The sequence below is a fragment of the Arvicola amphibius genome, chromosome 2 (assembly GCF_903992535.2).
Source record: "Arvicola amphibius chromosome 2, mArvAmp1.2, whole genome shotgun sequence".
In the NCBI taxonomy this organism is placed as follows: Eukaryota; Metazoa; Chordata; class Mammalia; order Rodentia; family Cricetidae; genus Arvicola; species Arvicola amphibius.
This window is the reverse complement of record NC_052048.2, coordinates 59,837,447-59,864,005: the sequence shown is the minus strand read 5'-3', so window position 1 is coordinate 59,864,005 and position 26,559 is coordinate 59,837,447. Positions and strand designations below refer to the sequence as shown.

The window sequence follows — 26,559 nt, the reverse complement described above, 5'->3', positions numbered from 1 at the left end:
GCGCAGGCGCATTCCACAGCGCAGTGCTCAGGGCTACGTGGCGGGCGAGAGTACGGAAGCCGCTGGGAGAAGCTGCACTTACCGCTTCTCCGAGCATCTCCCTGCTGCGTGGAGCTTCCGCTGGCACCATGTTGAAGAAATTCGACAAGAAGGACGAGGAGTCGGGTGAGGGATTCTTGAAAGCCTGGGGAGGCCAGATCTTCGCGCCAGATTCCTGGGACCTTCTTGGGCGTCCTTTTCCGGGCCACTGTCAGAACCAGCGCCGGGGCCCAAAAGGGACAGGGGCTTGTGCGCATGTCCGTAGCTGTCCTCGGAGGGGACATGCTGTTCTCACTAGCCAGCTCTGGCCAGGACTGCTGCGTGACCTTGTGCGGGTCACGCTCCTCTCTGGGCCTCAGTTTCCCCATCTGATAAGAGGAGGGTCCCGGCCTGGATGCTCCCTTGAATTTCCATCCGACTTTTTGGTATTTGCCAGAGCTGCGTTGGTACCAGCCAGTCTGGGCGTAACCAGTCCGCAGCTAAGAACCCTGTTTCATTCATTCAATAAACTTCATATACTAAACATCAGGTACCTCACGGATCTTGATATTGCCGGAGCTAAAACCAGTGGGACGCTTAGTGCTTGCAGTAGGAATGGTAGAATATAGTGGAGGGACCAGATAGCAACCATATAATCACACACATAATTAATTAGAAATGTAGCATCTGTTGTCATGGGTACTCACACCATAGGTTAGTTAGTGTTGGTTGTCACTGGCACATAGACTCACTCAGGTTCTGGTTGCATGAATGAATGCAAAATGTGGCATCACGAGAGGCCCAGAAACAGTGCTGGGTGACTGAGCAAATGGTCTGGGGAAGAGGGGAGTTCCCTTAACAGGATTTACAGACAGATAGTGGAACCTGGATTGCCGCTGGTAGATAATAGAGGCTTCTTCCCCTTCCCTGTGTTTGGCAGAGTCTTGAAGTTTAGGGTCACAGTTTAGGAATGTAACTCAGTCAGTAGAATGCTTGCCTAGCATGCATGAAGCACTGTGTTTGATCCACAGCACCACATAAACCAGGATGTGGAGGCAGGAAGATCAGAAGCTCAAGATCGTCCTCCGCTACATTCAAGGCCAGCATGGGACTCTGTCTCAAAAAAGAAAAGGAAGAAATTAATTCAGGATCACAACCTGTAATCAGTCTTCTCTGTTCACTGTAGGTGGAGGCTCCAACCCCCTTCAGCACCTGGAGAAGAGTGCAGTACTCCAAGAGGCAAGTTCATCACACCTGTCTATCTGGTCAGATACACCTGCTACGCTGTCAGAATACTAACGTGTAGAGTGCTGCTTGTTCATTATATTCGCTAAGTGTCTGTAGTCAGTACAGAGGCACAAAGACTTGTTTATATGCTTAGTAGATGAGTTAAGACAAATGAACTTGGAGCTGGAAAGGTGGCTCAGTGGTTAAGAGCACTGACTGCTCTTCCAGAGGACCTGGGTTCAATTCCTAGCACCCATATCATATCTCACAACTGTCTGTAACTCCAGTTCCAGGACTTCTGACATCCTCACAGAGATATCCATGCAGGCAATAAACATAAAATAAAATAGAGAAGAAAGAAAGGAAGAAAAATAGACTCTTACTACTTGGAGAATATATTTATCTGGACTAATGAGTTAATATGTGCCCCGTGGTTCTCCAGGCCCTTCATGAACTGAGGGTTGCCGAAGGAAGGAAAGTATACTAGACTGGAGGTAACAGTTGCTTTCTCACAGGCTCGGGTCTTTAACGAAACTCCTATCAACCCTCGCAAATGCGCCCACATCCTCACCAAGATCCTTTACCTCATAAACCAGGTAACAAGATGAGGGTGGCAGGGAATACGGGTATGGGGGGGTGGATATGGGGGATTGTAAATGGGGATGTACCCTAAGCTTCTGACAACTCTATGGATGGAACCAAAAGTCCAGTCTTGGGTCCTCTGAGTTTCCACCTCTCATTTGTTGCCTGGAGTCCCTCCGCAGGCACTAAAGGTCTACTCTGACTGATCTGTCTAAAACTGAGGCTTCCTTTATGATTACCACAGGGGGAGCACCTGGGGACCACAGAAGCAACCGAGGCTTTCTTTGCCATGACGAAGCTCTTTCAGTCCAATGATGTAAGTACCTCAATCCCTGCTTTTCTGGACATGTGACACCTGTGCCGGTGGTGGGAGGACCACCCATCAGCATGACTGCTGCCCACGGCAGGAGAAACAGCAGGTTTCTCCTGACTCTGACCCTCTCACTGAGCAGGATTGACAGGGCAAACTCTATCTTTTCAGCCCACACTCCGCCGCATGTGCTACTTGACCATCAAGGAGATGTCCTGCATTGCAGAGGATGTCATCATTGTTACCAGCAGGCAAGTCTTGGGCAGGGGACGGCTCCTTTGATGGCCAGGGCCCTTTCCTCTTAGACCCACCCCATGCCAGCTTCGAGAGTGTTCTGGCCCTGTTTCCCTTCCTCCTACCTAGGCAGCTCAGCCAGCATGGGCTCTCAGAAAGTCTTCAATGAACTAAGGGAAAGAAACAGTGCAGGGAGTTTTTTTGTTTTTTTTTTTTTTTTTTTTTTTTTTTTTTTTTCGAGACAGGGTTTCCCTGTAGTTTCTAGAGCTTGTCCTGGAACTAGCTCTTGTAGACCAGGCTGGCCTCGAACTCAGAGATCCGCCTGCCTCTGCCTCCCAAGTGCTGGGATTAAAGGCGTGCGCCACCACCGCCCGGCAAGTGCAGGGAGTTTATGAAGATGTCTGCTTGCCAAGCACTGGTGTCTGCATTAGGCCGAGTAATTCAGGGACAGATGACACTAATACAGATGTCCTTGAGCCCTGGGAGTCAAAGCTGGACATGATCATGTACACTTGTACTCATGGCACTTGGTCTACATAGCAAGATGTCTCAAAAAAAAAAAACAAACAAAACACAGAACAATCACACAAAATACAACAAAACCCCTATTTCTTCTTGACACTGCTATGCAAGGAAGGATCCACACAGCCATGGTCAGTTGCATTATGTTGGTATTTACTGGGGCAGGAGAGATGGCTCAGTGGTTAAGAACACTTGCTGCCTTTTCAAAGGATCTGGGTTCAGTTCCTAGCACGCAATCAGAAGGCTTAGAACCATCTGTAACTCCAGCTTCGGAGGAATCTGATGGCTGAAGGGTACCCGCTCTCATTTACACACAATCACATGCAGACACAGGCACCTACACATTACTAAAACTAATAAAAATAAATCCTAAAAATTTTTTTTAGAAAGATGATGCTGAATGTTTATCAGTCCCTGTGTGGTTCTGGGAGTATAGTAGCAAACAAGAAAGCCATGGGGTATGTGGCAAAGCTTTTCCTGGAGAAACACAGCACACTTGTCTACTCAGCCAGGATAGGGAACCCACAATAGCCAAAGTCCAGTTTGGTGAACCAATGAGTTTTATTGGGGTTGCTTACAGGAGCAGAAACGACACAGAGACAGCTTTACTACCAAAGCCCACCCCAGCATGGGTGACAGCTCCCAAAGCTGGGAACCCAGAGCATACTGCATAGCCTGTAGGCAGGTCAGCAGGTTGGAGTATGTTTTCCAGGTGCCTCAGTTTACCTCTTCCGGGCAGTTTGGCAGGTTTCTGCTTCTTCTAGGCCTCCGGTCTGCTCTGAGCGTCTTCTGTGCAGTTCAGCTCTTGGTCTGAGAGGGACTCTCAGCTTTTATCGCTCACTCTGGCAGGGAGGGGCCTAGTGAATCTGGTCAGTTTCAGGGACTTCCTGAATATATTCTGGATTGTTTGCCTTCCTGCTTGAGAAGCTTCCTTGCAAGATGGAATATTTCAATCTTGGAGGAAACTTAGGCAAAACATAACCTCTGCAGCCTCAGGGTTTACAAGCAAATAACCAGGCAGCCAGGCTGATAAGATGGACTTCAGCATGGTTTGTGGAACTGTAATGGGCTGTGAAAGCAGAACAGGACACCAGCTTAGCTTTGGACCCCAAAGGCCTCCAGAATGGTCTGGATTCTGCAGGGCTGAGGTCCAGGCTGAACAACCCCACATGAAAAGGCCTGAGAGGAGAGGACAGCTCACTGGGAAGCTGTGCAGTTTGATATTTAGGAAGCCTTGAGTTCATGGTGATCCTGCTGCCTGTACTTCCGGAGTGCCGGGCTCACAAGTGTGTGCCACCATGCCCAGCTCTGTTTTGAGTTCTGTAGGTTTCCCTGGAGCTGCTGTTCGGGTTAGAGCTTGGCTTGGAGGGCTGAGAACAGAGGGGAGCAGTACTTAGGAGGCTAGTGTGGTAAATCCAGGCAGGGGTGGGGTAGACTAGAGGAGGAGGGCCCCGGGCCCTACATGTCAACAGTGCCTCCTTTCCACGGCAGCCTGACAAAAGACATGACCGGGAAGGAAGATAATTACCGTGGCCCTGCAGTGCGAGCCCTCTGCCAGATCACTGATGTGAGTTTCTCCACCCTCTGCCTGCTTCCCAGGCTCTCAAGTGAGGCCTTGTCCCAAGCACACCCTTGGTTATCTGCAGCTGTCTGAATGGAGTGGAGGAGCAGGGCGGGAGTGTCTCATAGGAGCTTCTGAATGTGTTTACTTTGCTCTGCATTCCACGGTTTCCGTGCCTGAGCTCCATCACCTTCTCCTGTAGAGCACCATGCTGCAGGCTGTTGAGCGCTACATGAAACAAGCCATTGTGGACAAGGTACCCAGCGTCTCCAGCTCTGCCCTCGTGTCTTCCCTGGTATGTAGCTGGGACTGGACCTGCAGGGGTGTGGATTGAAGGTAGAATAAACTGAGAGTCTTGTTAGAAGAGATCTAGAAACTCTGGGTCCACTGGGAAGAGCTGGAGTGAGTGGCTTTGCCACCCCCACCGCCTTAGATGGCAGATTGTTAGGACTGGGATCGAGTAGGAAATCTGCCAAGCAGGGAGAATGAGGGCGGCAGCTGTGCTGTTTGTCCATGGGATCAGGACAGTGAAGAGGCTCTGACCGCATCTCAGAGGGGACATGGGTGTGACAAGAGGGCACCCTTCCTTTTGACCTTTTAACAAGTCCCATTGCCCCCAGCATCTGCTGAAATGCAGCTTCGATGTGGTCAAGCGTTGGGTGAATGAGGCCCAGGAGGCGGCGTCCAGTGATAACATCATGGTCCAGGTGAGAATGGTGCTGGACAAGCAGATGCACCACACTGTTGTTGTCCCCGCTCCACAAGTACTGGTGGCCTCTGGCCGGGACAGGCTTTCATCCTTTTGTCACTGAGTGTGGGGAAGGAATGGGGACTTGGGAGAAGTGGCCAGGGCAGCACATGGGTGTTTGGAGAACAGTTCCTCCCTGGAGCTGCTGTAATAGCCAGGTGCACTAAAGGAAGATGAGATGTTTTGGAACACAGGCTGCTACAGGATGGCCGATGGCCATCCAAACCATTGCTGAGCAGGCTCAGTGACATGAGGTTCCCTTCTGAGAAATTTTCCTTAGTAACCTAACCTGGTGTGCCTCCCTCTGGGTCTCAGTTTCTTTTGAATGTTGGAAGAGCAAGACTTAAATAAGAAAACACACATGAGGGATGGGAAGGCTGGTTTGTCTCTTTCCTTCAGTGATTGTCATTCTCTTCATTCTTCGCTCTTGCCTTTGGGGTCAGCAGTGACCCTTCAGCCCATCTCTAAAGGTCAGAGACACTTACCCATACCTTGACCCTCAAATGCCTCTTGACTAAGAGTGCACAGAAAGAACAGGAAGTGACCTTGGTACCATACTTCTCTATAAGTGGCATTCTTGGCTTTCTAGCCCCCAGAGCCAGCTTGGCCATGAGTGGGACCAATAAGCAGGGACAAGCAGGCCAGTCCTCTGGGTATTGGAAGGTTTTGTGTCCTGTGTCCCACAGGACCACGCTCAGGTCCTGCCCCCAGATCTCTGGGGCAGCTCATTCAGTTCTGGTATCTTGTCCCACATCGTCAGGGTGCCTGCGGGGTTCTTGCCAAAACCAGTGCAAGTGAGATCATCACATGTGTGGTGTGTTGAGCATTTTGCTGGAGTTAGTTTTGCAGAGTGCGTGGGGAAATTGCTGCAGCCCCTCTGTGTGGATGTGATTGCTATACTTAAACAAGAAGGGTGAAGCTGGAGACATACGGTAGCCTCGGTGCTGCACAGCAGCAGGCCTAGCCTGATGTGCTCGTTTCCCGTGCCGCCTCTGTCCTGTAGTACCATGCGCTGGGACTGCTGTACCACGTGCGGAAGAACGACCGCCTGGCTGTGAGTAAGATGATCAGCAAGTTCACCCGGCACGGCCTGAAGTCCCCCTTCGCCTACTGCATGATGATCCGAGTGGCCAGCAAGCAACTGGAGGAAGAAGATGGCAGGTGAGAGTGCTGCCCTCCTGCCAGCCAGGTGCCTCCCGCGTTGCTGGATTGTCCCCAGCTTCCCGTTGCTGTGTTCCTTTGTAGCCGTGACAGCCCACTGTTTGACTTCATCGAGAGCTGCCTGCGTAACAAGCATGAAATGGTCGTGTATGAAGCCGCCTCAGCCATCGTCAACCTGCCCGGCTGCAGTGCCAAAGAGCTGGCCCCTGCTGTATCAGGTGTCTATGCGTCCCCGTGCCTGCTGCTTAGTGTGTCTGCTAGGCCCAGGCCCTGAGCCAGAGCTTGTCTCCAGACCATCATCTAGGGGTGTCACAGACATTGCTTTTTTTTTTTTTTTTTTTTTTTTTAGAGCCTGTCCTGGAGCTAGCTCCTATAGACCAGGCTGGTCTCGAACTCACAGAGATCCGCCTGCCTCTGCCTCCCGAGTGCTGGGATTAAAGGCGTGCGCCACCACCGCCCGGCTCAGACATTGCTTTTGAGGTGGACTGTTCAGTTCCATCTCTGCTGAAGAGATGAGTGTGTGGTCCAGAGGAGGAGCTGGGGGGGCCCGGGACCCCTAAAGCCCAGCGTGCTCATGGGGTAGCACTGGAGCTCACAGCTGCACTCGCTGGCACTGCTCTCAGCAAGTGGGCAAGCCCCTGTCCTCTGACCTTCCTCTCCAGGCCTCACTTCCCTCTGAAACATGAATAGCTCTTTTTCCTGTAGAAGTGAAGGCACGGTCTGTACAAGCCTCCCAGCCCAGAATGAGGCACTAGCATGGATGCAGTGTGTTCCTAAGAAGAATCCAGCAGCGTTGTGTCGTTTCTGCTCTAGCCATCAAGTCAGTGCCCTGTCCACCTGCTCTGAGCTGGTGTAGGGATGGGAGTGGAGAGTCTGCACCAGAGCGTGAAGAGCCTAGGGGCTTGCGCAGAGCAGCGGCTATGTTGAGAGTTCAGAGGGGTCTGTGCTGGATCCAAGAGTTGGAGAGAGGGATGAGTGCCTAACCAGGACCAGCCCAGAGGCAAAGGAGCATGACAGGAGGGGTGGAGTGACTGAGCTCTTTTTTTCAGACTTCCCCACAGTGGTGGGAAAATGGGGTTCGAGTATGGAAGGAGCAGTCTCCCTCCTTGGGGACAAACCAAAGGGCAGGTGCATCCACTCACTGACTAATGTTCTCCTATGATAGCCCCATATTTCCAGAATAATGAAAGACATAAAGTAGAGGCTTTAAAAGATATGTTACCCTATTTTAAGACAAATGTTAGTTCTAAACAAATGACAAGACAATAAAAGCTAAGCAATAAAGAAAGGAACTCAGCTATTCCAGAATTCAGTCCCATCCAAGACTGTGCTTGAACATGAACTTTAGCTGTGAGTTTTGGGTGGCCAGGGTTGAGAAAAAGGTGTCCTTGATATTCACAGTAGGGGTCAACTCTTTGGGACTGTCCCAGAGAGAAATAAACTTGGTCTTTGAGGGAGGGCTGAGCTCCCTGGCTCGGTACTGAGGGGTGTTCACTGGGTCTGTGAGTGTGGAAGGAGAGAGGTGGCTAAGTGCTTGGGCAGCCCTTGGCTTCAACCCTGCTCCTGCCAGGTGGATGCTAACTTAAAGTCACTTTAATTGCTCTGCTGCCATTCCTGGGAGTTGGGAGAATCAGGCATGTCATTCACAGCGAGGGCCTAGCACATGGCAGATGCTTACTACATATCAACCAGTGACAACTACGGAGCCCTTGCTAACAAAGTTCAGGGCAAGGCAGTTCTGCTGGTCTCTGCTGAGCAGAGGGCTTGTGTCCGACAGGCCTGAGAGCTTGTTCACCTTTGATCCCATGCTGTTGCCTGGGCCCCCAAGTATCCCACTGCCTGGCAGCAAGGGCAGCCTGACATGTGTGTCTGTCTCCCTGCAGTGCTCCAGCTTTTCTGTAGCTCGCCCAAGGCTGCTCTCCGCTACGCTGCTGTCCGCACCCTCAATAAGGTAAGAGGAGGGGGAGGGGCTGGCCTAGCTGATAGCAGGTGTTCTCCTTCTGAATGATCTGGGAGAGGAGTTGACGTGGTCCCCCCAAAGGACCTCTGGCCAGGCTTACCCTGTAGGTGGAATCAGAGAGTTGAGTATGGCCCGGCGTCTCTGTGCTCCCTCTGCAGGTGGCCATGAAGCACCCGTCGGCAGTGACTGCCTGCAATCTGGATCTGGAAAACCTGGTCACAGACTCCAACCGTAGCATTGCCACATTGGCCATCACCACCCTCCTTAAGACCGGGAGTGAGAGCAGCATTGACCGCCTTATGAAGCAGATTTCTTCCTTCATGTCGGAGATCTCAGATGAGTTCAAGGTACCACGTGCCCTCACAGCTTGTAGTCCCCAAGCAACGGAGATGTTCTCAACCTGCTGTCCACGCCACTGGGTTGGGGTGTACAGGCCTACCTCTAAGTCTTTGGCCCTCTGTCCCTTTTAGCCCTAAGCACAGTACTTTTTGGGTTAGGAAGGAGTTTGTTTATTGATTCTTTTTTTTTTTTTTTTAAGATTTATTTATTTATTATGTATACAACATTCTGCCTCTATGTTTGCCCGCACGCTAGAAGAGGGTGCCAGATCTCATTACAGATGGTTGTGAGCCACCATGTGGTTGCTGGGAATTGAACTCAGGACCTCAGGAAGAACAGCCAGTGCTCTTAACCACTGAGCCATCTCTCCAGCCTCCTGTTTATTGATTCTTGAAGTTTGTATTGAGCTCCTGCTGCCTGTTCTAGAGTTTTATGAGAGGGGGCAGTGATGGACGAGACAGATGCCTTCCGTTGGGAAAGATAAGCTTTATCAATGAACAAACATGTACACAAGCCATAGCCTGGGATGTGGCGGCGAGGAGCCGACATTGTGGGGGAGGCAGGGACAGGGACGAGGGCAGGAGTGGCTGTTTGGAAAGTTCCAAGGAGACAGGGCAGCTGGGGTCGGATGCTTGGGGATGGCGAAGGTGATGATGTCAGCGCAGGCTGGGCTGTTCTCTGACCTACAGCTTGTGATTGCTTTAATTGTTAAAAAAGACATTTGGAAAGGTTGTGGTTTGGGATTTGTTTTCTAAATTAAGACAGGGTCTTCCTATGTAGTCCATGCTGGCTTCTAACTCAAGTTTCTCCTGCATTAGCTTCTTCATTGCTACTGGGATTGCTGAGTGTATCACTCATTGCCTACATGGCTTTTGCTGGTTTTTTTTTTTTTTTTTATTTGATTTTTCTAGAAAGGGTTCTTACTCCGTAGCTCGGGATGAGCTACAACTCAGTAGCCTCAATCTTGGAGCAGTTCTCCTTCTGTTGTCTCCCAAGTGCTTGAGGTTACGGTGCCTGCCTCCATATCTGGCTTATAGTATTGTTTTGTTTTGCTTTTTCGAGACAAGGTTTCTCTGTGTAGCCCTGGCTGTCTTGGAACTTGCTCTGTAGATCAGGTTGGCCTGGAACGCACCAAGATCTGCCTTCCTCTGCCTCCTGAATGCTGGAATTAAAGATGCGTACTACCATTACCTGGAGTAGTTTTTAACCTTTTACTTTTAAATAATTCACAGAGCCTTGCAAATAAATAAATAAATAAGAGGAACGGTCCTGGGCATTTCTTTAAACTCCAGTGCCCGCGTCCCACATAGTCAGAGTGTGGTGTCAGTGAAGAAACCAGCATCTGTACAGTCTAGAGCGCTTACTCAGATTTCATTGGTTACACGGGGCACATGTGATGCCTTTCAAAACTGCTGCCACAGTCAGACCTCCCGTCACTAGACAGGGCTCGTGCCCTCCATCCCCAGCCCCTCATCCTGATTCCTGACAGTCACTAATCTATCCTTATTTTCCATAGTTAGATTGTTTCGGTGTTACGTAAAGAGTCATGAATTGTGTCTCTGGGGAGTTTTTATCAGAGCAGAGAGTGGTAGGAACAGTTTTCAATGTAGCAGGATAAATTCTAGAGTGTGGGTTGTGAAGAGTGGACAGAAATGTCCTCTGCCTGTGGGCTGTGTGAAGGCAAATCAGCCGATGATGCAATGAGATCTGCACACGAGAATAACCCTTCGGACAGTACGATGAGTTTGAAGAGACTCGTATTTCAGAAGACAGACACAGGAGCAAGCAAGAGGGCTAGTGTAAGAGCCGTGTGAGGTCTTGAGCCAGTTAAAGAAAGGAACAGAGGGTAAAGCAGGGGAGGAAATAGTATGCAGAGACCTCGAGAAGAGAGCAGTGCAGTGACACTGTGCAAGGCAGGAGGGAGCAGGCTGGGCAGGGCTTGGGGACCCAGACCCTCACTTGGGCCACTGAGACTGCCGTGTTTTCCTGCCCTGGGTGACCTGAGGACCATGTGCCTCCGCATGTGTCTTGTGTTGGGCCTAGGGCATGATATTGCATAAGAAGGGACTCTATGACATTTAGTGAGCCAGTCACCAGCTTTGTCAGGGTCTGCTATTCATGCATGTCTCTTTACCCCAGGTGGTGGTTGTCCAGGCCATCAGTGCCCTGTGCCAGAAGTATCCTCGCAAACATGCCGTACTCATGAACTTCCTGTTCACCATGCTAAGGGAAGAGGTAAGCTTGGGGTCACTGAGGTCCTGCTAGCTCTTTTGGTGCAGAGAATGGCCTGGCTGCCAAGATCCTTCGCTTGGTTTAAGCTCAGAACACCGTTAAACAGCTAGTTCCTGGAGCCTGCGGCCCTTTAAACTTGAGTGCACAGATGCTGCAATGGCACCAGCCGCTGTTAATTACAGGAGTAATGTGTGACTCACCAGCGTGGCACCAAGTCCAGCGGGTGCCCTGAGGCAGTGCTTGTGCACAAAGGAGGATGTGTCTAAGCTGTTGCAAAGTCAAGCTTAGAAGGCTGCGTACCTTTCAGGAGCTCTTGGGAAACTAGTGCTTAAAACATGACATTGGTTCTGGGGTTTGTTGTTTTATTTTGAGACAGGGTCTCTACCTAGCTCTGGCTGTCCTGGAACTCACTAAGTAGACAAGACTAGCCTTGAACTGACAGAGATTCTCACCTGTCTCTGCCTTCAGAGTGCTGGAATTAAAGGCATATATTCCACTATTGACATGAATCCATGTTTTCTGGCCTCAAACTCAGAGATCCTCCTGCCTCTGCCTCCCAAGTGCTGGCATTAAAGGCGTGCACCACGTCTAGGTTTGTTTGTTTGTTTTTTGTCTCAACAAAACCAACTGATTTCAAGGATCAGAAACAAGTGTGTATTGGGAGCTGGAGAGACAGCTCAGTAATGAAAAGCAGCACTGGCTGCTTTTCCAGAGGACCTGGGTTCAATTCCTAGCACCCATGTGGCGTTTTACAACTCTCTGTAACTCGAGTTCCAGGGGATCTGATGCAGGTGATGCCCAGATATACTTGCAGGCACCAAGCATGCGGGTGGTGCACAGATATACTTTCAGGCAAAACACCTACCTATACAAATAAAATAATTTAAAAAAAACAAACTTTTTTTTTTTTTTTTATTTTTGGTTTTTCGAGACAGGGTTTCCCTGTAGTTTCTAGAGCCTGTCCTGGAACTAGCTCTTGTAGACCAGGCTGGCCTCGAACTCAGAGATCCGCCTGCCTCTGCCTCCCGAGTGCTGGGATTAAAGGCATGCGCCACCACCGCCCGGCCTAAAAACAAACTTTTTTTGTTCCACAAAAAAAAAAAAAAAAAAAAAAATGGAACAGATTTGGCCCACAAAATCTACAGAGCCCTTTGCTCCAGTTCAAGGTGGACCAAGGGCCATCAGGAGAGCAGCTTTTGCATTGGTTCCTTGGTCTTTCTCAAAGGCATAGGGGATAAGGCGTTAATGCCTTAAGCGCCTCCAGCTGCAAGCCCAGTATGTTAGAGACTATATGTGGGATGTGAGGTCTCCTGATCCTCCTTACTGTCCTTGTCACTAATATTTTAATAATGAGGACTCTGGAGCCAGTGAGGTGGTTCAACTGGTAGAAGTGCTTACCACACCAACCTGTTGACTTGACTTTAATCCCTGGATTCCATGGTGGAAGCAGAGAACCAACTTCTGAAGGCTGTCTTCTGACCTCTATGTTTGTGATGTGGCATGTATAGGCCTGCACTCATACATAATGTATTATACATGCATGCAAAATGATTGTGTGTGTGTGTGTGTGTGTGTGTGTGTGTGCGCGTGCACATGTTTTAAGAGATGTACTGGAGGGCTGGAGAGATGGCTCAGTGGTTAAGAGCACTGTCTGCTCTTCCAAAGGTCCTGAGTTCAGTTCCCAGCAACTACATGGTGGCTCACAACCATCTGTAATGAAATCTGGTGCCCTCTTCTGGCCTGTAGGCAGATACAATATGGTATATATAATAAATAAATAAATCTTAAAATAAAAAGTACCAGAGAGAGAGTTTAGTTAAGAATGCATACTGTTCTTGCTGGGTGGTGGTGGTACACACCTTTAATCTCAGCACTCAGGAGGCAGAGGCAGGTGGATCTCTGTGAGTTCGAGGCCAGCCTGGTCTATAGAGTGAGTTCCAGGACAGGCTCCAAAGCTACTGAGAAACCCTGTCTCGAAAAACCAAAACCAAAACAAAAAAACATGTTGTTCTTGCAGAGAAGCTAAGTTTGGACTCATATTTAGCAGTTCATAACTGCCTATGACGGCATCAGGAAGGAAGAGAATTATGGGAACCGGAGGTGTAACTTGGTTGGTAGCATGTACCAAACCCTAATTTTGATTTCAACGCTGTATAAACCAGGTAGCTGATACATACCTACAATCCCAGCACTTGAAAGATAGAAATGTGGTTAGGAGCTCAGGGTTATCCTTGGATGCATAGTGATTTTGAGGTTAGTCTGAGATACACTAGTCCCATCTAAAAGAACATAAATCTGAGGCTAATGGGCCTGAGTACAATGATTTGCCTTCCAGATTATTCTGAAGAGCAAGGAAAACTTAGTGGCATCTGAGCCCAAGTGCCTCTGGCCCTGAAACCCATGCTTTTCTTCCTGAAAAAGCCCAGGCTTTGTCTCCTCAGCTTTCTGGCTGCTTCCCAGAAAGCTACATGCTTCACTGAGGGGCTGCAGCACCCAGACTTGAGAACTTGCCTCGCTCCTGCTAACATCTGTCATCTCGTTAGAGCCAGTGGCTGGCTGCAACGGTGAGATTGAAACAGCATTTGATGGTTTGTAGGTTTGTAGTGGACGATATATTGCTGACCTGTAGCTCACACACTGAGCAGACAGTACTTTTTTCTTCTTTTCCCCTTGAGATTAGTCCTTACTAAATAGTCCTGACTAGCCTTATAGTCCTTATAGGTTGTCCTGCCTCAGCATCTTGAGTTCCTGAATTACAGGCATGCACCGTGCCTGGTTCAGATTGAATTTTGTTTGCTTTTCAGAATACCCTGTGAGGCAGGCACACCAATGGCTGAATCCCTTAGAAGTTAAGTGAGGGGCTGGTGAGGTTGCTAAAGGCACTGGCCACCGAGCCTGATGGCCAGAGATCGGAGTCCACCACTGAAACTCATAAAGCAGAGAGAGCCGTGGCTGAAGGAGAGAAGGGACCGCTACACGTTGTCTTCTGACGTCCGCTTGCTCTGCTGAGTGCTTGTGAGGCTGGATGACACTTCAACCAGCAGCCCAGTAGCCCCTTCCCGTGTCATTACAGTCCACAGAACACAACGCTGGGGTGGGAAGAGTGCTGGGGATCAGATCACGTACACCCTACCCTCATCTGGGATCTTCTTTTTTTAAGATTTAATTTTATTTATATTTCTGGGGCTTTTGGGATGTGTGCTTGTGAGTCGGAATTACAGGCTTGCACAACTGTGTCTAGATCATCTCAGAACTTTTTAATTTTTAATTTTTTTTTTTTTTTTTTTGGTTTTTCGAGACAGGGTTTCTCTGTAGCTTTGGAGCCTGTCCTGGAAGTAACTCTATGTAGACCAGGCTGGCCTCGAACTCACAGAGATCTGCCTGCCTCTGCCTCCCGAGTGCTGGGATTAAAGGCGTGCACCACCACTGCCCGTTTAATTTTTAATTTTTTAAAAATTTTATTTTGTGTTTAGTTCTGTGGGATGTGTGCGCATGTCAGGCCGGTAGGGGGTGTTAGATCCACTGGAGCTGGATTACTGGCAGTTGTGAGCTGCCTGATGGGGGTGCTGGGAACTGCACTCCAGTTCTCTGGAAGAATTCAGGTGCTCTTAGCCACTGAGCCGTCTCTCCAGCCCACCCCCCTATTAATTTTTTTTCAGTTAGATATTCATTTAATTTTATGTGTATTTTGCATGTGTATGCTTGTCGCCCCCAGAGGTCAAAAAAAGCCATGAGGTCCCCTGGAACTGGAGTTAGGGATGGTTGTGAGTCAGCGTGTGGGGGCTGGGAGCCAAACCTGAGTCCTTTGTACAAACAAGTGCTCTTCACTGCTGAGCCTCTCCAGCTCCAACTCTTGAGTTTTTAGCTAAGACTATACCTATTAGACACTGTCTCCCCATCTGCCTCATCTAGCCTCTCACCCATGTTTCTTCTGTGCTTATGAATCTGACTGCTCCAGTTACCTTGAGGGGAATCATGAAGTGTTCTTTTCCTGCCTCCCTCATTTCCCTTAGAAATGTCCTCAGGTTTCATATATGTTATAGCATGCATCATTTTCTTTTCTTTTTTTTTTTTTTTTTTTTTTTGGTTTTTCGAGACAGGGTTTCCCTGTAGTTTCTAGAGCCTGTCCTGGAGCTAGCTCTTGTAGACCAGGCTGGCCTCGAACTCAGAGATCCGCCTGCCTCTGCCTCCCGAGTGCTGGGATTAAAGGCGTGCGCCACCACTGCCCGGCTTCATTTTCTTCTTTTAAAGTAGTGACTACACTGTTTACCCACTCTTCCACTCGGGATGCTCCTGTGCTGCCCCTCTTGTGACAGGTGCTTCCGAGATGATGAGTGTAGGGAGCTGTTCTGTTGTTGACACCCAGGACTGGAGTTACTGGATTAGATGGTAATTCTGTGCTCGATACCCCGAGGACCCACCGTATTGTTTTCCACATGGGTTGTGCCACCCATTCTGCCTTTTTCATGTCTCAGTGGCACGTGTAGCACGATCTCCCATCGCCAGGCTTTCAGTTAGAGTGAGACTGTGAGGTCTATAGCAAGTAGGCAGTAGACCATCCTGCAGGAGTCTAGGAAAGCCATGGGAAGAAAGAGTCATCGGAGGCCCTGTTGACAGAGGGTCCCTGTAGACTGTCTCCTGCTAGGTGACTTTGGTGAGCTGTTCCCACCCCAGGAGCTTTCCCTGTGAGACAAGCAGCAGGGGAGTCTTTCTCTCTGGGAAGGAGCCTGGGAATGAGCTGCTCGGCTGTCTTCAGGGACGTGGTGTTTTTACTTCACCGATTTCCTCTACTGTTCTCAGTGGTGCCGTTTTCACTCTGTCTGTATTGCTGTTCCCCTTCATCTTATCATAGGGCAGGTGACAATCATCCCTGGATAAGGGTCTTGGAGATAAAATCATGCTTGGATCTACATCTGGGGTCGGGGTAGGGAGCAGCGCTTCCTCCAGAGCCAGCTTCTCAATGAGCTTTAAAGCACGTGGCAGTTCACTCAGAGTGAATCTTTCTCCCTGCGAGAAAATTGGGGTTCAAAATGTTCCCCCCATTAAACTGTTCTGCTATGACTTAACGGTCCTAGTGGGCTTCCAGGCCAAGCCTTTGTTTTAGGCAACAGAGACACAGAAGCCTAGGCTCCTGCTTCGGGGCTGTGGAGCAGTGTCTCGGCCTGGCTAGGCTCTGGGCATCAGCCGGTCTCCAGAGGATGTGAGCTGTTTGCTCAGCTAGACGTCTGTCTCTGCAGGGTGGCTTCGAGTACAAGCGTGCCATCGTGGACTGCATCATCAGCATCATCGAGGAGAACTCAGAGAGCAAGGAGACGGGGCTGTCGCACCTGTGCGAGTTCATTGAGGACTGCGAGTTCACTGTGCTGGCCACCCGGATCCTACACTTGTTGGGCCAGGAGGGGCCCAAGACCAACAACCCCTCCAAGTACATTCGTTTCATCTACAACCGTGTGGTCTTGGAACATGAAGAGGTTCGGGCCGGTAGGTCTGAGCTGGGGTGGTCCTGGACTCTAAACTGGGGTGGTCCTGGACTTTAAACTGGGGTGGTCCTGGACTCTAAACTGGGGTGGTCCTGGACTCTAAACTGGGGTGGTTCTGGACTTCTAGCGTCTTTTGCAGTGAATTTGCCAGCAAAGGGAATTAGACTGTTTCCCCAGGGGACATGGCCTCATGAGCTGTTTTTCATATTGTCAGGACTTTAGATGTCATCTGGATAAGTGACTTTCTTCTTTCCATTTTCTTTTTCTTTTTTCTTTTTTTTTCTTTTTTTGAGACGGGGTTTTTCTGTGAAACAGTCCTGGTTATCCTGGAACTAGCTCTGTAGACCAGACTCACAGAGATCCACTGCCTCTGCCTCCTGAGTGCTGGTATTAAAGGTTAAAGGCTTGCACTACTGCCCAGCTTGGATATATAAGTGACTTTCTACAATTTAATTTTTTTTAAAGTTTCACTGTATATTAGCGGTTAGAATGTTTTTGGTTTGTTTGTTTGAGATAGGGTCTTGCTATATAGCCAGGCTGGCTCATACTTGAAATCCTCCTGTTTCGACCTTCTGAATGCTGGGATCACAAGCATGTACCACCATACCTGTCCTTTTTTTTTTTTTTTAAAAAAAAAAAAAAAACCTCGAGATATAATGCACACCATGAAATTGAGCTTTTTGTACTTTTATACGAGGCAGTGATTTAAGTCTACCATCTTGTTCTAGATTTCATCTTATTTTCCATTTCCTGCTTCTGTGCCTCTCTTAGGAGGATTTTCTTCTCTTAGCAGTTGATATTCACTAAGTGATGGTTTATTTTCTCATGTTTTATTCTCAGACCTAGCTACAAATGAAATTGTTCTGAAGTGAATAGCTGGCAGTGTTGATAGTATCTGTGGCCTTATCATTTGAGAACAGCCTGTAGAGCCCTGGAACAGAAGCCACTGGTCTATCACCCCCTTTCTGCAGCAACTGGCAGAGGAAGTAGGGGCTGGGTAGCACCAGGATCCGCCAGGAGCTAGTCTGTGATCATGGTGGGGTACCACCTACTAGCTCTTCCGCTGGAATTCCCTGAGCCCTAATGGGCACCCTCAGCTCTCTGGCAGGTGGGCCTCAGGGGCTGTTGGTGATGCCGATTTACCTTGGAACTAGGTGCAGTGAGTGCTCTGGCCAAGTTTGGAGCCCAGAATGAAGAGATGTTACCAAGCATCTTGGTGTTGCTGAAAAGGTGAGTCTAGGCACAGGAGCCTCTGTGCCCAACAGTGTCCCCTTGGGTCTGTGCCACCTCTTTGCCCTTTAAAAATTTATTTTGTTTTTTCTTTTTCTTTCCTTTTCTTTGTTGTTGTTTTGGCTCTGGCCATCTTGGAACTTGACATGTAGACCAGGCTGGCCTCAAACTCACAGAGACCCACCCGCCTCTGCCTCCCAAGTGCTGGAATTAAAGGTGTGCACCACCATGCCCAGCAAAGATTTAATTATTTTATTTGTGTGGGTGTTTTGCCTGTGCGTATATTTATGCACTGTGTGTGGTGTCTAGTACCTGCTCAGTCCAGAAGAGGGTGTAAGCAGTCTCTGAGCTCCAAGGTACCTCTGTGTATTTGTCTCTTGGTTTGTCTTGTTTGCTGGGTGAGGTCTTTACTAGAGAGCTGTATGTCACTGTCTGTCAGCCCCTGATGTTTGGGGTTTTTTGTTTGTTTGTTTGTCTTTTTTTTTTTTTTTTTTGGTTTTTCGAGGTGGGGTTTTTCTGTATAACAGTCCTGGCTGTCCTAGAACTCACTTTGTAGACCATGCTTGCCTCAAACTCACTGAAGTCCGCCCATCTCTTCTTCCCAAGGTGTGCCACAGCTGCCCGGCACCCCTAGTGTTTTACGCTGTCATTTAAAGCTTCCACTCGTGGCAGCTCGGCTTTGAGAGCTCTGCATCTCCCCGCCACCCGCATACGGCCCTCCGGGGTCCCTTTGACACCTTTGCATCCCGGACACAGGTGTGTGATGGACGACGACAACGAAGTGAGAGACAGAGCCACCTTCTATCTGAATGTCCTGGAGCAGAAGCAGACGGCCCTCAACGCGGGCTACATACTAAATGGTGAGTCTTCTTGGCTGCCCAGGACCCGGTCCCCTCTTGGAGCTTTTGGCCCTTCCTGTGGTCTTCGAGCAGGTGTGCCATCTCTGAGCCTAGACAGCCAAGAACACACATGCTTATTTGGCCTTGTATAGCAACCCTTTGGATTGATATGACCTCAGAAGCCCTAGGGTCACGTGGCTTGAACCCGTGTCCAGGGAAATGGCCAAGTAAACTAAAGTACTCTTTGTGTGTGTTCTCTGGCTTGAACCCAGGGCCTTACACATGCTTGACAAGTCTCCTCCATTGTGCTGTATCCTCAGTCCAAAACTTGTTGTTGTTTTGAGGTAGTCTCTCATTATACAGCTTAGATTGGCCTGGAATTGATGACAGTCCTCTTGGCTCAATGTCCAGAGTTGAAAATACTCATTAATAAAACCTTCTCAGCCTGGTCTGATGGCTTTATCCCATCCCCCCAAGGAGGCTAGGCTGGGCTGGAGGGTAGGGAGCTCCAAGTCAGCCTCAGCTACGCTACAAAGTGACATTTCAAGCAAAACAAAGCAGTAAGTGGAAACTTCTATTGCCTGAGTGATTTTTTTTCTTGACTTTTAAAAAATTATTTATTATGTATACATTGTTGTTCTGCCTGCATGTATTCCTGCAGGCCAGAAGAGGGCACCAGATAGTATTACATATGGTTGTGAGCCATCATGTGGTCGCTGCGAATTGAACTCAGGACCTCTGGAAAAAGTCAGTGCTGTTAACCTCTGAACCATCTCTCCAGCCCTATCTTAGTAATTTTTTAAGTCCCTTTTTATTTATCTATGCAACAACCCTCTGGAAAGGAGAGCAAGGAGTAAGACTCAGAGGTTCCATGATTTTCTCAGCATCAGCACATCTAGCATTGATACTGGGGGGGTCCAGGCTTCTGTCCTCCCTAGGTGCGGCGTGCCTAATGATCTCTCCACTGGCTTTAGGTCTCACTGTGTCTATCCCTGGTCTGGAGAGAGCCCTGCAGCAGTATACATTAGAACCATCAGAAAAGCCATTTGACCTCAAGTCTGTGCCTCTGGCCACCACCCCTATGGCAGAGCAGAGACCAGGTAAGGCCCTGCTCATGCCCAAGGCCTATGTGTCTCCCTTGGCTGCAGGATGGGGGGTGTGCTGAGAAGAAAAAGCAACCCTTCCACCTCTTGCTTCAGGCTGTGGGGACAGCTATGCTGACACGCTTGCTCTTTTCCTTGAATGCTTCTCTCTCAAGAGAGTTGGAATTCACAGTGTCTGAGTAATAACACGGGGTCAGCAGCACCATGCTGCTTGTAACTAGAGCCGTGGGTCACCAGCTATGCTTGCTCTTGCAGAAAGCACTGCCACCGCAACGGTCAAACAGCCAGAGAAAGTGGCAGCCACTCGGCAGGAGATCTTCCAGGGTGAGTAATGGTCAGTATGGTCAGAAGTTAGGTGACTTCAGAGCCTGCCAGCTCCTGATCACATCGACCCGGTCTCCACCTCTGATTAAGATTTAGAACCTCAGAGGATGTGTGTGCCTCGGTGGTAGAGTACCCTGCATTTCAGCCCAGTACCGATAATTTTTAAAAAGAGCTAGAACTTTATTGGTTCCCTGGAATGCCAGGTGATTGACAGTACTGGGGCTTGTTTCGTGTTTGACTGTGCGTGCTCGTGGCCTGGGTTCCAGGATGCCTGGTGGAGTGGAGTTAGAGCTCAGACACTGGTGCTGTGTTTTTGATTCCTTATGTGTCCAGTGCATGCTGCCTTACAAGTGTGTCTGCTGTTAGACACTGGTTTCAGAACTGAGAGTATTGTCAAGGAAGTTGAGCTCAGCCCACCTCCAAACCCTCTGCCCTGTTCTGTTCCTCATGGCTGCACTAACAGTTCCTCAAGCATCATGGTGCACATAGCCGAACAGTGACTTCCTGGAAGAAATCTTGCCTTAGAGAAGGGAAGAGAGCAGGGTCTGAAGCTGTTGGAGGCAGACATATTTTCCAGACACCTGGCATGTGCCTCTTCACCTGCTTTCAGCCTGTGAGGATTAGCAGAATTACTCTGGGCTACTAGGACCCGGTCATGGTACACAGTGGGAGTCTTACCCATAGACCCTAACAGTTTTACTTATTTACTTATTTATTGGTGCTGGGATCAAACTTAGGGTCTGAAGCATGCTAGGTATAGTGTTCCAGACTGCAGTAGGGCCTTGTTATCTTGGTTAGGTTGAGACAACATCTTAATGAGGTACACAGACTAGCCTTGAATCACACTGTCTAGCTGTCTGTTGGCCTTGAACTGGACCCGTCTGCTTTGACCTCCTAAGTAGCTTGGATTGCAAGCCTGTGCTACATGTCTGGTGTGTCTGCAGCATTCTGAAGTAGCTCGTCATTGGCCATAATAGCACTCACTTGTGATCTCAAGACCCAGCAAGCTGAGGCAGAAGAATCACAAAGTTGAAGCTAGTCTGGGCTAAAGAGTTAGACCTTCCAAAGAGGAAGTAGCTAATCATTGGCCATATGCCTTAACTGACCAGTGCATGGGTGGATTTGTCCTTCACCCACGTTTATAACTAACAGTACGTGCCTCATCCTCGTAGTCTTTTCCTAATCGCCACCCTTTATGATCCTTGTTGAGGCTGGAGAGGTGGCTCAGCAATACATGCTGTTCGTACAGGAGACCCGAGTTCAGTTCCTAACACCTGTGTCCGGTGGCTAACATCTGTCACCTCCAATCTTGAGAGAGGGAAAGAGAGAGGGAAGGAGGGAGGGAGGGAGGGAGGATCATGGATGAACTAAAGGTAAGGGTTTTCAGATGGCTTAGGCCTGGCACACTGGGGTCTCGCATGGTGAACTGCTTAGAGGTCTTTCATAAGACAGAGAGGCTTCTTCCTGGAGGGCTTGAACCAGACAGAGAAGTGTGCAAGTGTGCCAAGGAAGAGTGACCACCCAGGGGGCCATGCACGTGTCCTTCCTCTGTGGGAGGGGTATGAGGCCTGGGGGCTCAACACAGATTGGTGTGGAGATCCAGAAACCAAGTGAATGTGGTCTTTGGATTTCAGAGCAGTTAGCGGCGGTGCCTGAGTTCCAGGGGCTCGGGCCCCTCTTCAAGTCCTCACCTGAGCCAGTGGCCCTCACTGAGTCAGAGACCGAGTATGTCATCCGATGCACCAAACACACCTTCTCTGACCACTTGGTGTTTCAGGTAAGCACGGTGGCCTGAGACCCCGCTGCTGTCTGCGTCTAGGAGCAGTCCCTGATCAGATGGGTCCATACATGGTTGGGAGCACAGCTTGATGACCGTACCTGTCACCAGCTAGTGCATCTCATCCCTCTTTGCCCAGGACTCCACTAGCCTGTGAACGTCAACCAGACAGAGGGCTGGGATTGGGGGGGGTATATCCTGGCTCTTCCCGTAGCAACACCTGAGCCCCGCTCCTCCTTCTCCAGTTTGACTGCACAAACACCCTCAATGACCAGACCCTGGAGAATGTCACAGTGCAGATGGAGCCCACCGAGGCATATGAAGTACTCTCCTATGTCCCTGCCCGGAGTTTGCCCTACAACCAGCCTGGGACCTGCTACACACTAGTGGCTCTGCCCAAGGAAGACCCTACAGCTGGTGAGCTCTCTGTAGTTGCCACCCAGGCTCCATGGGAGTCCATGTATTAAGGATGGCACAGAAATTGCTTGATTCAGACATGAGACTTGCTGAGGCCCAAGTTCTTTTCATGTATTCTCACAGCAGCTCTGTGAGGGTAAGCACTGTTCTCGCTCATAGATGAGGAAACCAAGGCCTAAGCCAAGTGGGTTGTAGTAAGTTTAGAATCAAAGCCTGTTTGGTCTTCAGATGAGTTAGTGCTCCTTCCTTATACCACAGTATCTCTCAAAGACAGGCAGAAACACCCAAACATCGCAAATTCATTTTTCCAAAGACATTACCAGCTTTTTCTACCATGAGCAGTGACCTGCAGCTGTGGCATGGTCTTAGCCACACTGCATTGTCTCTGTTTCTTTGGCCTTTTCTTTGGACCTGTGACTTGATCCTGCCCTATGAGGTGGTGCCTTCTCTGTCCAGCGTGCTGGGGTTGATGGCGTGTCAGCTGTTATTAGTGCTGCCTGAAGGGCGGGCCATGTCTGCCTGATCGTGAGGAGCTTGTCGTCATCCAGCCCTTCTTCCCCACAGTGGCATGCACGTTCAGCTGCGTGATGAAGTTCACCGTTAAGGACTGTGACCCCAACACTGGAGAGATTGATGAAGAGGGCTACGAGGATGAGTATGTGGTAAGAGGACGGCGCCAGGACTGAAGACGTGGCTCAGAGGTTAAGAACACTGGTGCTCTCTCAGGACCAAGTTTAATTCCCAGTATCCACATAGTAAATAGCAACTGTCTGCAACTTCAGTTATGGGGGCTCTGATGGCCTCTTCTGGCCTCTGCAAGCTCTGCATAACTGGTGCACAGACACACACACACACACACATACACACACACTCACATACATACATACATACATACACACACACACACACACACATATATATACTTAATACTTGTATACAAATTTTTACATGCATTTCTGATTATTTTCTTAGGATAAAATCCTATTGGCTCAAAAGGAAAGCATGAAGACTTTAACTGCTGTAGTCAAATTGCTTTCTAGATAAACTGGGCTCCTTCACCCTGGACCACAGAGTCCTGTGGTGTGTATTGTAACAACCGTAGTAGAGAAGGGCCGTCCTGAGCCTTGAGGCTTTTCTCCTCTGGGAGCCGTAGCTGAGGCACTCCTCACTGTAGCAGTGGCCGTGTGTACCGCAACACCGGCAAGAACATTTCTGTGAGGGTCTATTGGGAGAATGCAAAGAGGAGCCTCCGTGTGGACATGGTCCGAGCTGGTTGAATGGGAGTACTAAGTGTCAAGTTCACAGTTGAGGAGACAATAGGGTCCAACCTATGTTGGGCCTAGAGGGCAGAGCTAAAGTACAGAATCTGCCGGGGATATGGCTGCTGCCTGTTGAACAGGAGTGCTTTTATTGGGTACCTTAGGATGGGTCCTGACATAACTTGTTCTCTACCATGTCCCTTCATTGGCAGGTATCTGCTAAGTGAGCTGCAGGAAGGCAGAGATAGGCAGATGAGTTCAGAGCAGGGGCCTGGAAAATGGAACAGGAAGTCTCTTCCTGACATCTAACCTCTGTCCCCCTATCTGCAGTTGGAGGATCTAGAAGTTACTGTGGCTGATCACATCCAGAAAGTCATGAAAGTGAACTTTGAAGCAGCCTGGGATGAGGTTGGGGATGAGTTTGAGAAGGAGGAAACATTCACCCTGTCTACCGTCAAGACACTTGAAGGTAAATGCTGGTGGCTCTGTCTCTGACCTGCCTGCCTTTCAGAATCCTCAGCTATACAGCAGCTGCCGTGTACCCCTCTTCCCACCAAGGATCCAGGGCCACATCTAGAGCACACATGCTGAGTGCCGGGGCACAGAGTCTTGGGAGCGGGCTTGTGGCTCAGTGGGAAAGTGCACTTGGCATGTAGGAGGCCCGGGATTTAACTAGCACCCAGCAAAATAAACACACACAAACACACATATCCCCGAGACTTGATGTGCTTGGGTTTTTTCCTACAGAGGCTGTGGGCAATATTGTGAAGTTCTTGGGCATGCATCCTTGTGAGAGGTCAGACAAAGTGCCGGAAAACAAGAACACTCACACGCTGCTGCTAGCTGGTAAGAAACGTCTGTGGGGAGGGCCTGGGTGCTTTACAGGTGGGACTGGCACTGGGTTTTATTACCCCATCTTCCCCACACACCCGTGTGCTCTAGTAGTCCTGGCTGGGGCTTGTCCTTTATCCTGTGAGAAGGGCTGCAGTGGGCATGGCATGATGGCCCAGCATTTCTCCCTGACCGCTGGTCTCTTAAAGCAGCAGGTCTGTGACTAACAGTGGGGATTCAAATGCAATCCCCCAGCCCCCAGTGTAGTTTTAATGTAATTTTTTTGCATTTTGAAAGAAGTGTCTTCCATTCATATTTTTTTGGTGACTTGTCTGATGTTCCTTTGTCTAATTATCAACTCTATTGGTTGTTTTTTGTTTTTGTTTTTTCTAAGAACGGGTACGGGGCCTGGCCTGGTAGCTCACCGTGTAATTTCAGTATTTGAGCGGCAGAGACAGGACCTTTTGTGTAAGTTTAAGGCCAAGGGCTTAAATGCCTAAGCAAAGCAAAACAAAAGAATGTACGCTTAAGCTTTTGTCTCTGAAGTTTTCAAACAGACACAAAATTTAAATAGTGCATATAGTGCACTAACTGTCACCCCACACTTGAGCACCTGTGCCACTCATCCCTTGGGGTATTTTATGCAAATCATTTGTGTAATTCATATGTAAATAGTTGATATCCTATGTTTAACTCAAAAAGGGCCATGGATCGTTTGCCCTGAGACAGTTGTGAATATGGAGCTGGACATTGAGGGGATCGAGGCTAGGGGAAACTCGGGGATCGAGGCTAGGGGAAACTCGGGGATCGAGGCTAGGGGAAACTCGGGGATCGAGGCTAGGCAGATTCTTGGTGCACAGTCTTGCTATGTAGCCCAAGATTCCTTGAATTTGTAAGTAATCCTCCTGCCTCAGCCTTCAGTGAGCCTCCACACCAGGCAGGAGGATTACTCCTGCTCATGGTTCATTATTTGGGGGCGTGAGGTGAATGAGTTTACAAACAGGGTTGGGAAGATGTTCTGCTCCAGTGCATCCTCACAGCTCACCGCCACAGTCCCTTGGGTCTGTCAAACATCTGCTTTGTGGGTTTTCTTGTTGGGGCTCTCCCCGTCATCAGGGCTCTCAGGTTCCGCCGCTGTGTGTGTGAGCCTCTAATGTGAGGTTTCAGCCTTTCATATCTGTGTGCTCACTTGAGCCTGGCAGGAGCCTGAACTAGTTAACACTCTTACTGCCATACTTTGTTGTTAAGGGTTCTAGAGTTCAAAGAAGCAGTGAGGTTTGCCCAGGCCTCCCAACTGTGCCTCAGCAGAGTGGCTGCCTTGGTCATTCGCTGCCTGTGTCACCCTTAGTGTAACATCCACAGTCCCTTCAGCCCCACAAACTCTGCTTCTTTCTTCCAGGGGTCTTCCGGGGTGGCCATGACATCCTCGTGCGCTCCCGACTTCTGCTTCTGGACACAGTGACGATGCAGGTGACAGCCAGAAGCTCAGAGGAACTGCCAGTAGACATCATCTTGGCTTCAGTGGGCTAAAGTCCGGCCTGAGTAGGCCCTGCTCCATTTTCCAACACTATGTTGAAGTATCTTCTTCCCCTTCAAGCCCAGTGGAAACCTTTCCCCACACCTCTGTATTCAGAAACAATCACGAATCAGTACAGATATTTTTTTAAATTCCATCCTATAACCCAGGAATGCTAGGGTAAATTTTTTTCACCCTGCCTGCAAGGAGACATCACAAATGAATAAAATGTTCAGACTTTCTCGCATATTTATCCCCAAAGAAACTGTCTTACCCTATAATAAGTCAGCATGTATTTCTCACTCTGCAGGCTGTGCTCAGGGCCTCCACCTCTCTTTGAGGCCTCCTTTCCCCAAGTGGACAGTGCAGGTACCCGCTGGGGCTGTGTCAGTCCCAAGCTTAGGATGGGGATAAAGGCTAGCTAAGTGACAGCGCTCGCAGGCCCGATGAGCCACTCATCTTCGGGCATGTGTAGATGGGTGATCTCCAAAGGGCTGGGGTCCTTCACCAGGGTGTTACCTGAGGAGCTCTGAATTGGGGTTCTCCAGAGTGTCCGCTCTGGGTCAGTCTGTGAGTGGGAAGACCAGTCTCTTTTAGCTGGAGTGAAAAATCCTAGGGTATGCCCCAAGGGTCATGGACCTTAAACTCAAGTCAGGTGTTTTTAAACCATTGGAAACAGCAGTAGAACTTTCTGAGTGGACCTCCTCTGGGGCCCGCTGAGATGGTGCAGTAGGTGCAGGCAATTGCCAAGACTGACTGCCCGTGTGGTGGAGGAGAGAACCATTTCCCAAAAGTAGTAATTTAACTTCCTCATGCGTACCTGGTATATAGTATGCCCATACACATACACGTGTGCATGTTAGAACATAGGCCTGCCCCTTTAGGCCGA

General features: G+C 49.3%; 1 protein-coding gene across 1 annotated transcript; it reads left to right on the top strand.

The window, feature by feature from the left end:
- Copg1 (COPI coat complex subunit gamma 1) lies at nt 1–25,917 on the top strand. The gene is made up of 24 exons (XM_038320103.2): nt 1–165; nt 1,205–1,257; nt 1,761–1,841; nt 2,072–2,143; nt 2,309–2,388; nt 4,385–4,460; nt 4,657–4,749; nt 5,075–5,161; nt 6,206–6,363; nt 6,448–6,581; nt 8,247–8,314; nt 8,482–8,670; nt 10,802–10,897; nt 16,132–16,375; nt 17,529–17,604; nt 18,361–18,464; nt 19,418–19,543; nt 19,802–19,870; nt 21,505–21,647; nt 21,893–22,064; nt 22,629–22,726; nt 23,654–23,792; nt 24,071–24,169; nt 25,554–25,917. The coding sequence occupies exons 1-24, from the start codon at nt 129–131 to the stop codon at nt 25,682–25,684; spliced, it is 2,625 nt and encodes an 874-aa protein (XP_038176031.1). The 5' UTR covers nt 1–128; the 3' UTR covers nt 25,685–25,917.
- The last annotated feature ends 642 nt before the right edge of the window (nt 25,918–26,559 follow it).